Genomic DNA, 9825 nt, shown 5'->3' with positions numbered 1-9825 from the left:
TGAGTTCGAAAGGAAATTAAGTTTCGAAAAGAAGTCCAATTTCAAAACAAAATTGAGTTTCGAAAGTGACCAAGTTTCAAAAGGAGTCATCTTTAAAAGTTTGTTACGTAAGGAAAGTAGTGTAATCAAATCTCAAAACATTACTCATTTTCGAAAGGTTGGCAATTTTCAAAATATAGTGAAATTTAGATAGATATTCAAGTTTTGAAACGTAAATTAAAGGGAATATAACATCTCAGTTAATCAATCTCGACTTTTCTTTTAAAAGTAAATCTAAGATTAAAGTAACTAAATCCTTCCGCAGTTTTGCAAGAAAATAAGTGGAGCTCCCCAATTTCGGTGTGCCTAAGTAAAAGTGTCAACCTCTCAAACCCGAGTTTCGTAAGGGTGGTTTTCACTAGGAAGAAAAAGCTACGACGGTGAGCGTCGACAACATTGGCTTATTACAATATTTTGGCGTCGACGCTCACCGTCACGTCGTTTTTACTTTAGTGAAAACCATCCCTTAAACTAGCATTCAATTTTTAAATAAACATGTATATTTTAAAACTTTTATTGTTCGTAGGCTGTTTTAGTATACAATTACAAAGTTTATCCGTTGTAAATGTCTCAGTTTTAAGAAACAAGTGGTTTTTCTCACAAATAATAGTCAAGTAAAATATTATAAAGGATTTAAAACATTCAGAAATAACGGTATTGTAGTTATTAATCAATATTTCGTATTTGCGATTAAACCTCCAGATTTCTTCATTTCGTAACGACTACGCAAATTGTGCATATTTTTTTGACAATTTTTAACCATTTTTCACAACTCTCGTTCGCACTGGGTGTTTGTCCTCTCCGGAATCGTCCCTGTTTCCGGGTTTAAAACACTGTTGACTTAGAAACGAATCCATAAGCTTAATGACGTGATGTCGAACATTCGACAAAGAGTTGTCTTCATCCGGATACAACTGACAAAAAGTATTTGATAAGCGTAAATTTTCGGGAAATTGTGGTTGCTATTTCGGTATTTTAGAAAAAAATAATTTGCATTTGAACAACGATTTGTGGTTGGTGCAAAAATCTCCGCAATCGTGAGCAAAGTGATGAATATCAGGCAGCACTGATTTTCGACCTATTCTGCACAATTTCTACCATGGGCTAATTTAACCGTTAAATACGTTGATTTGGAACGTATTACCGACCGCCTTTGTAATAGTGATGCTGCTTTGCCCAAAATCTACATTAGTGCTCAAGAATATAATTATTTTTAAAATAAATATACTTAAAATTTTCATATTCATCTTTTTAATTGCATAAGAATAAGTTTTGAAATGGCTTATTTCATAAAAAAACCAACTGTATTTTTATGTAGTGTATCAAGGCTGTCTATCCACGCAAACTTATAAAAGTGGGCACTTGCCTGGTCATTTTATGAACTGTGATGGTTTGATCAGTAGCGTATAGACTTGGTAGGCCATTTTATAATCTACTCAGAAGCGTGCAAACTTGGAAATTCATCGTTAGATTTTGGACAGTACCATGCAAACGTGGAACCTCAATATGTGACCCGCGCAACTTTAGTCAGTATCGTGAAAACGTGGCATAGGTTTTAGTGATCCGTAATATAAAAATTTACATTAAAGCAATTTTAGCTCCCTAAAACATTTTAAGCCTCAGTCACTGGATGCTGGCCTGTTGCAAAAACCAACCTGTTGCGTGAATGGAACTCCGGATCGAACTAATTCCTTGGCTAGTAGCAAAGTGTGATGGACTTGCACGTCCTCTGTTTTTCAAAAGAAATGTTACTAATTGATCAGTTCCGTCGTTGATTAGAAGTATTGGTTAAAAGGTAATTGAGTACCGTCTGCCGTTCCGTGTATAACGAGAAATTTCTTTCCACGAAAATACTCCGCTTTGCGAGATAGTTCGGACATTTCGTAACCAACAAAATTGTCGTCGAGACTCGGAGTTTGCATGTAACGTTCAGTGAAAATGGCATCTATTACGGGTAATTCGTTTCAATAGACCCTTCAATAAAACATCTTCAAGAAAATTGCCAAGAACTAATGTTTCCGAGAACCAGGACCTGCAAGTTACTGTTTATATAGTGCTGGTTCAAATCATTGAGTTGGGAATATTAATCTAGAGATCCAATCAAATCTGCTCACCGCGAAACAAGTTTTTGAAAATTACGAATGTGCCGTCCCCTCTAAAATGATGAGAAAACGTTATCATATAACCCGTGGCGCCATCCATTATTTTTGAAAAAAAAATAAAAATTTGACGGTAAACGCGTCTTATTTGAACGAACCATTGAGAGATAGACGGCGCCACGGGTAGAATGATTAAGTTTTCTCGTTATTTGTTTTCGCGAAATACTGAAATCCGACGGTTTGATTGGACCTCTAGATTAATATTCCCAACCCAATGGTTCAAATAATGGATACTTTTCACCTGTACGGTATGGAACAAATATTACCAGGTAGCTTCTTTTGACATATTAAGGCTTAGAAAAACACGGGGTTCTGTTTACGGGTGAAAAATTTCCATTATTTCAACAAGCATCATATAAACAGTAACTTGCAGGTCCTGGTTCTCGGAAATATTACTTTTTGGCAATATCCTTAGAAAGATTTCGTACCATAATGTCTCCAGTTGGTGATAGGTGCAATCGCGAAGGCGCAAGAGAAGAGAGTGTCGTCGTCCGCCAAGACAGACGCCGCAATGTGACCCCCGTAGCCTTTTCCCCAAATCGCCACTTTCTCGTTGTCGATGAAAGGGATTTCTTTCTTCAAATATCTGACGATGAGCGAGATGCGTTAATTGCCGGGGTTTCTACACTTTCAACATTAGGATATTAACAAAAATCTCTAATACTTGACTGCTTGAATAAAATCGCTCGTTTCCGAAATTCCTAGTTGGCGGTAGATACCATGTTCTTGCTTGTCTCCTTGAAAAGCGCTTCCTCTGCCATCTAGCTTCATATATATGTAATTACGCTTGCTGGCGATTTGACTGCCCCAATTCAAATCAAATTCTTCGGACACGCATTGAGAAGCGGGTTCGTCGCAGCTGCAATTTTATAAAAGCCTAATCAAATATACGAAAAGCTGTCTTCATTGAAAGTAGCTCGTAAGGAGAGGATCACCTTTTAGTTCCTTCCCTAGGCTCCCCACCTTACCATCAGACTAGAGATACGCCTTGGAAACGGAAGGAATTCACCAGTAATATTCAGAGCACCTAATTTATTTGTGATTATGTAGCCCTCGAAATTTTACATATTAAATCAAAAACGGATTTTTATTTATAGAGTATTTTCGCAATAAAATACATTTTTTGTCATATTTTTGTATTATTTTGATTAATAATTTATTTTGGATCTACTCCGAACGCGAGTTTTAAAAAGTTTTGAGATTTTAAATTTCCTTAACCCTATAAATCTATCAAACGCAGTGATAAAGCAGATTAGTGCGACATTTCATCACTTGGTGTTTAAACAGACATAGCATCCTAATATGGTCTATTTCGACCGGGAAGTATGGGTATTTGGCTTAAGCGCAGGCTAAAAGTTAGTTTAACCCCCAACAAAAATAATAAGGAATCTGTTCCACTTACGGAAAATTGAGCTTTTAAGGGGAAGTACTGTGGTCTCTGTAAAATTGCTTGCGCAGCCTTAACTACTATTTCTCAGAAATATCCAAGAACAAGGCTTATCTTTAGTCGCGTCACAATAAAATAAAACGAAAAGTCACCGAAAATAGTACCACTTACACTTGAACGAGCAGAGGATATCTTGTAGTAGCCAAGTTATTTTGGCTGGGCGGTAAAAACATCTTTACTCGTCCTTCTATTACCAGTAAATGAAAATGAAATGGCACAATCACCGTATTCAATTTAATGTGAGTAGGCAATATTACCTACTCCTCCTAGCAGAGGAATCGTAATGGATTTGATATGTGGAACAACGTTGTCGCCAAGATATTCGAAAAGGTGATCATTCGTGTCAAGAATCGTAACTGAAGTGTTGGAAAAAGTTATTATTAAATATCTGTAGGGTTGATAGTTTGGATCACGGACCCAAAAGATTGTCAGAGGCCCTTCTTATTTCAATTCGAGGAATCCTGGGACCACCACACGTTAGTACGTAGTATAAGGCACCAGGGGAGAAAACGGCACTGTTGTATTTACACTCCTCGTCCAACGTGCAAGTTAGGCATACTACTCTTCGTGACACGGATTGCAGGGTTTTGGTAGAATCATCAGCGGAATATATGTGTCGTTCTCCAGGTTTGCCCTTCGCGTTAGCCTGATAATACCTGAAGTTCCAACAAGTTAATACGAAAATTCCAATACGAAGTCGTACGAATTCAACGTACACCATTCTGTATTCTTCATTGTAGCCTAAGACAGCAGTCACATCAAAACTTCCGTACGTTAGGAAATTTCTCGCTCGAGCATCCTGAGGATTAAACAGTTAATATAAGTTACGGTAATACCAAAATAAAACACTCTGCACCAGATTGAAAGCTAATTAAAAGAACTTTTCGTTAGAATGTACTGGAACACAATTAAACAGTGAACTTACGCTATTTGGCACCATAGCAAGATGCTTGAAATTTCCAGCTGATCCTCCAGAAATAGGTAGCAGTATGAAGTAAAACGAACCGTCAATAGTGAAAAGTGGGTCTGAAAATGCGTCAACCCAACCAGAACCAGGATTTGATTCTTCCAATTTCTTAAAAATATATAAATAAAAACACCGTGTTATGAAAGAACGCGCGGCGTCATGATCATCCACGTATTTCGCATCCACTTACTTTCTGACAAACCCAGATTTTCTTTCTTTCTTCGCAGATTGAAAGGAACGAATGATTTTGACTTCTTAACATCCAAGTAGTTGCTAAGCGATTTTCGTGAATCCAAACCACGCCAGTTAAGAAGAAATCGCTATTGAAAAATGATTAAAGGACTACGTACAAACTAAAGTAGAGATCACAAACCTACCTATCACTGATTTCCCAAGGAGGTATCACTTTATCGTGGCCAAAGTCGAGATTTTGTAGATCAACAATGTAGAGATAAACGCGTGGATGCGGCGTGCCAGGCTAAACACCACAGAAATTAATTATACCGAATTACGTAGAATTAATTTTAAAGTAGAGCAACTAAAAACATTATAATAATAACAATAATTATTATAATAAATCGAAGTAATTTACTTTAAAGTACGGATAAGATAGTACGACCGGGTTCGGTGGTACTGGTTCGGCCGAGTCCAAGTCAGCGTCGCCACCGTACCAAAAATAGGAAGACCGGTTCATTTCGGTCACGTCAATCGAAGCGAAGCAAAGTCGATTCCCATCCTTAGACCACCAAATCGCGTTGTCACGCTTTAAAATTCTCTCTGAAAGGTGGGACAATTTGAATTATTTCGTCCCAGAACCGATGCCGTATCGGGTTGGAAAATGCGTTACCTCTGTATGAACGATCCGGCACGCCGTTGTAAACGGAATCAATGGTTTGCGTCACCAGGGGCACTGGCCGATGCCCATATTCCTCGATATAAAATATTGAGAAACGATCCACGTAGACCAGTTGGTTTCCTCGAGGGCCCCATTGCGCGAATTGCAGTTTCGGAATGGGGTTGTCCGCCGTCCGCAGAAGGTAGTGCGCGTGCCTGCAATCGGAATTTCGAAGAGAGGTTCTTAGAAATTTACGGCTTATGCAAATGACGGATCAAGAAACGCGATTTCCCAGCTCGACCGAAATTTATTGTTCAATTATTTTTATAAGGGGATGAGTACTGCCGAGCTCGATATCGCGCGTTTCAAGTTGCAAAAAAATCTTACTGTGATCGAATATCCATAATTTTATAAGTTGCCATTTTCCCGAATATCGGGTCCTATTATAAAAATATATATTAGTGCGATCTAAATGATAAAATTCAAGAAGTTGTTCATAAATGGGTAGTGCTCGGATTTCGATTATTTTTATCCACGAATAAAATAATCTCGGCGATATCTAAATAATATTTATTTAAATAACCAATAGTTGAATAAAAATTGTAAAATGTTTAAATAATCGAAAGTGAATAAGCCAATTATTTAAATAAAACAAACAATTATTTAAATAAATGCCTGGTAGCGTAAAAAACATAATTAAATAAGTTAAAATGATATTCTTTTTACCAACGTTTTTTAAATAAATTTTTAAAATTTGTGGATAATGAATAAACAATTCGGAGCACTATAAATGGGTAATTCGACTCAAATTTAATTAAAAAATAATTGAATCGTATTTTATTTGGAATGGGGCAAAATCAATTAATAATAATCGAGATTTAGTAGAGTTTTTGATTTAAAAAAAGTATGTTTCTTTCGATGTATGAAAGATCAAAACCTCTCAATATGATTGAAAATTATTCGAAAAAATCCTCCTTATCTATAAAATCTATATCGTGGGCAATATTTTCTGGAGGTCAAAATAGGAGTCAGCGAAATTCAGGCGTACTATATTTCAAAAATGGCTACCTGTAATTTTGTAATTCATTTATAATGGTTAAATTAAACAAAGCAGTGGCGTAGCCAGGATTTTGTTTCGGGGGGGGGGGCACGCCATTGAAAAAAAGTAAAAAAATAAAAATATTTGTGCGTACGGCCATACGTTTCGGGGGGGCATGTGTCCCCTGTCCCCCCCCCCCTGGCTACGCCACTGAAACAAAGTAACAATTTTTTTGGCATAATCTAGGGGTGTTGGGTGGACAATCTGTCGTGAAATTACCCAAATATTAAAATCAAATGTTTCTTAAGTTTCGTGTTATCGTTCGAAGTTGGAAACATTTCAACGAAAGTATTCCTTACTTTTGTAGTGTGACATCGAAGTAGAACGTATCTCCTATCGGCGGATAGCCAATATTCTTGAACACTATTAGCGTGCTATACGTTTTATAAGGTACAACATTAATATTTTTATTTTATTGCTCACAGAAAGAGCGTAACTTACATAAATTATATTAGTAATTAAAACAGTTTTGTTTCCAGTTATGACGTTAAATATTACCACGTTATCCGTGGAATCCGTGTAAGTTAATTCGGTTGCTGAAAAAAAGTCGATCTAATCAATCGCTCCGTTTTAGTTGGATTCGCTCGGCCAGTCAATAATTAACCGGTTTCTTAATGATATATTTCGAGGTTGGTTTCCCTGATATTATGACGAAATGACGCGTGCTGTAAACTATTCGGCTTAAGTCTGAAGCACAACTTTATATTTAATATAAAACCTGCCTTGAAGTCTTTATATTTATATATAGGGTGTTTCAAAAGGTTATACACAAACTTTATTTAGTTGTAGGGGGTGAGTTGAGAAGTATGCCTGTTTTCCCCCCATTTTCCTATGATGAGTCAAAAGAGCGCCAGAGAGCTTCAAAGTGTGGCCTACTAGCCCCTGGAAATAGGCTACAACAAGCGCAAAACCAAGCAGCAGAGAAACGCGAACATTAAGGTTTTTGGTTCGTGTGATAGGTAAAAAAGAACTTTGTAAACGAATCGAGGTAACCAGCGTAAAAAGGGAATCTTAAACAGTATTTAAAGTCCCTACTGCTTGGTATTGTGCTTGTTGCAGCCTACTTCCAGGGGCTAGTTGGCCACACTTTGAAGCTCTCTGGCCTTCTGTTAATTCATCGTAGGAAAATGGGAAAAAAACAGGCATACTTCTCAACTCACCCCTTACAACTCCTTAAAATGCTTGCATAACCTTTTGAAATACCCTGTATATAATTAAAAAAAAATATTTTTATTGTTCTTACTGACAACTTCCCGTAATTCATCAAATAAATCAAACATAATTGAATTTAATTTGTGTTACGGATTCTTTCGAAAACAAGGATTATAAAAGTAAGAGCTAAGCCATTCCACTCAGTTTCTGCTAAAGTGTACCTCGAAATTTACTCTAAGCTAACTAACGCGTTAAAAACTGGATATAATATCAATAGATTGTTTAACTCTCTGGGAACCATTTCAAATAGAAATAGCTTACAAGATATCCATGATCCGTTAAAGTGTCGAACGTAGAGTCTGCCCGAAGTGAGGTCATCCAGGGTCAGCCGGTTTCCTAGTCGTCCGGCTGAAGCTCCGGGAGAGAGAATGAATACGGAAGTAACGATGAGTGCGCAGATAATAAAGATGACCAAAACAGCAATTCCTATTCCCATCCAGTTTCGTTCTTCTTGCGGATTCGTCACTAATTCCTACGGACGCAAAGCACCGCAGTTCCTCGCATTCAATGAAACTCGTTTATGAACTTATTATTTATTATTTTAATTCGCCCAATTTATAAAATTTAGTTTCGACTAAAGGTGCCTTCACTCTAACGAAGGGGAGTACCCGAGGGGTTTCAAAGTTGGGCGTAATGTATTTTCCCAAAAGGAGACTTTGCACTACCCATTCGATTTGCCATGACAACGAAAAATGTTTTTGACCACTTAAAACAAAAAATCTTCATTTAAAAAAGCATGGGATTTTCTCGGTTTCACAGGGTACTACAAAATTTAATTTTTTATTTAAATCACGAAATGGGTAATTTGAACCACATTTAGGTAAATTTCATCAACTTTGAAACATTTTCGGGGTAAAATTGTAACAATTTTTGGGTAAAATAAGGAAATTTTTTGTTTTAAGTGGTCAAAAACATTTTCGGTTGCCATGGAAATTCGAATGGGTAGTGCAACGTCTCCTTTTGGGAAATTTCATATCTCATTACGCCCAGTTTTGAACAAAATCGGCAATAAACACCTCGGGTACTGCCCTTGTAAGCGAGTTTTGTCAACCAAATCATCAATTGAAAAGTCAGTTATCCTTTTTTCCGCCAATAAGTTAGCCAGTAAAATTGCTTTCATTTTGGCTATTTGGAGGCTAGGATTTTTTTTTAAATTGCTCTTTCGACCGATAAAAGTCGGCTGACTTTTCAATTTACACCGGTTGAAACGTTTTTAAAAGCGTTGATGAACAACAATCGTGTGTGTGTTTAAAGAAATTACCATCACGGATTTCCCAAAATAACAGGTTAAATACCCCTTGAAACTCGAAGTGGAACGTGTAAATTGTTCAAAATAAATCTACAAGTGGTTTAATCCAACTATTATTACCGAAGAACTATAGGACCATTGCTTTTGCAAAATATTTTCAAGAACAGTTTTCGTCGCGTATCATACGTTATCACAACGAACGAAGGTAGTTCGCTAGGAAGCTAACGAAGTACATTACTGTAAAGAAGAAAGTGGCGTAACTTTTCGAATGTTAATTTATTCATTCTAATTTGAACAACGTCCAACTAATTAAGTAGAATGGTTTAAAGGCCGCCTTCGACATTCGCGGCTTTCAGCAACAAGTCTCCGCGTGATACGGCATTGCCTGGAATACGGTAAGCGGTACGTACCTTTACCGAGGCTTGCTTGAGTAGTTCGGGGGTTGACTGGCTCGCCGTTTTCTTGAGAGAAACATTCGCGGAGCGCCGGTAACCTCTGGACCCCTCCGCGTCTTTTTCGCCTACGGTAAAAGAGTGACCGACGCATGTCATGGGGATCGAAATGTTGAAAGTGGAATAAAGAACCCGGGCGCTACACGGCGAAAACGGAGAAATCGCTTTTTTATGTACTTTCGAAAATCGGATTCTACCCTACCTACATGGCCTAGTGCCAAAACTGGAATCAGTCCGGGCTATACTTTATTCCACTCGCTCAATTAATAGTCGTCAGTACCTCGCGCGTTGTCATGGTGATATCTTCAAACAAATCCAAAGAACGGCGTTGTTCGTTTTCGAACGACGTTACGCGAAATTGCCAAA

General features: G+C 37.4%; 1 protein-coding gene across 1 annotated transcript; it reads right to left on the bottom strand.

Moving 5' to 3' along the window:
* Positions 1-570: 570 nt before the first annotated feature.
* LOC149947913 (A-type potassium channel modulatory protein DPP6-like) lies at positions 571-9558 on the bottom strand. The gene is made up of 19 exons (XM_090171498.1): positions 9418-9558; positions 8020-8230; positions 6988-7082; positions 6846-6920; positions 5835-5887; positions 5460-5662; positions 5205-5389; positions 4990-5090; positions 4803-4932; positions 4571-4720; positions 4362-4444; positions 4063-4301; positions 3903-4001; positions 3757-3832; positions 2863-3057; positions 2627-2784; positions 1847-1984; positions 1695-1768; positions 571-953 (listed from the first exon to the last, which is right to left on the bottom strand). Exons 1-19 carry the CDS (start codon positions 9556-9558, stop codon positions 795-797), a joined length of 2565 nt encoding a protein of 854 aa, XP_090027624.1. The 3' UTR covers positions 571-794.
* Between the last annotated feature and the right edge of the window lie 267 nt (positions 9559-9825).

This window comes from Leiobunum rupestre, chromosome 4 (assembly GCF_980474605.1).
Source record: "Leiobunum rupestre chromosome 4, qqLeiRupe1.1.hap1, whole genome shotgun sequence".
Classification (NCBI taxonomy): domain Eukaryota; kingdom Metazoa; phylum Arthropoda; class Arachnida; order Opiliones; family Sclerosomatidae; genus Leiobunum; species Leiobunum rupestre.
Note: the sequence above shows the minus strand (reverse complement) of the source record. Positions and strands in the feature narration are given on the sequence as shown.

Excerpts from the sequence above, each read along its gene's own strand:
- LOC149947913 (XM_090171498.1), bottom strand. The coding sequence starts at position 9,558 with ATGACATGCGTCGGTCACTCTTTTACCGTAGGCGAAAAAGACGCGGAG. Across the intron at positions 5,888-6,845 it reads TTCGATGTCACACTACAAAA|GACCCGATATTCGGGAAAAT; the intron begins GTAAGGAATACT and ends TTTTTATAATAG. Across the intron at positions 4,002-4,062 it reads GGCCTCTGACAATCTTTTGG|TTACGATTCTTGACACGAAT; the intron begins GTCCGTGATCCA and ends CCAACACTTCAG.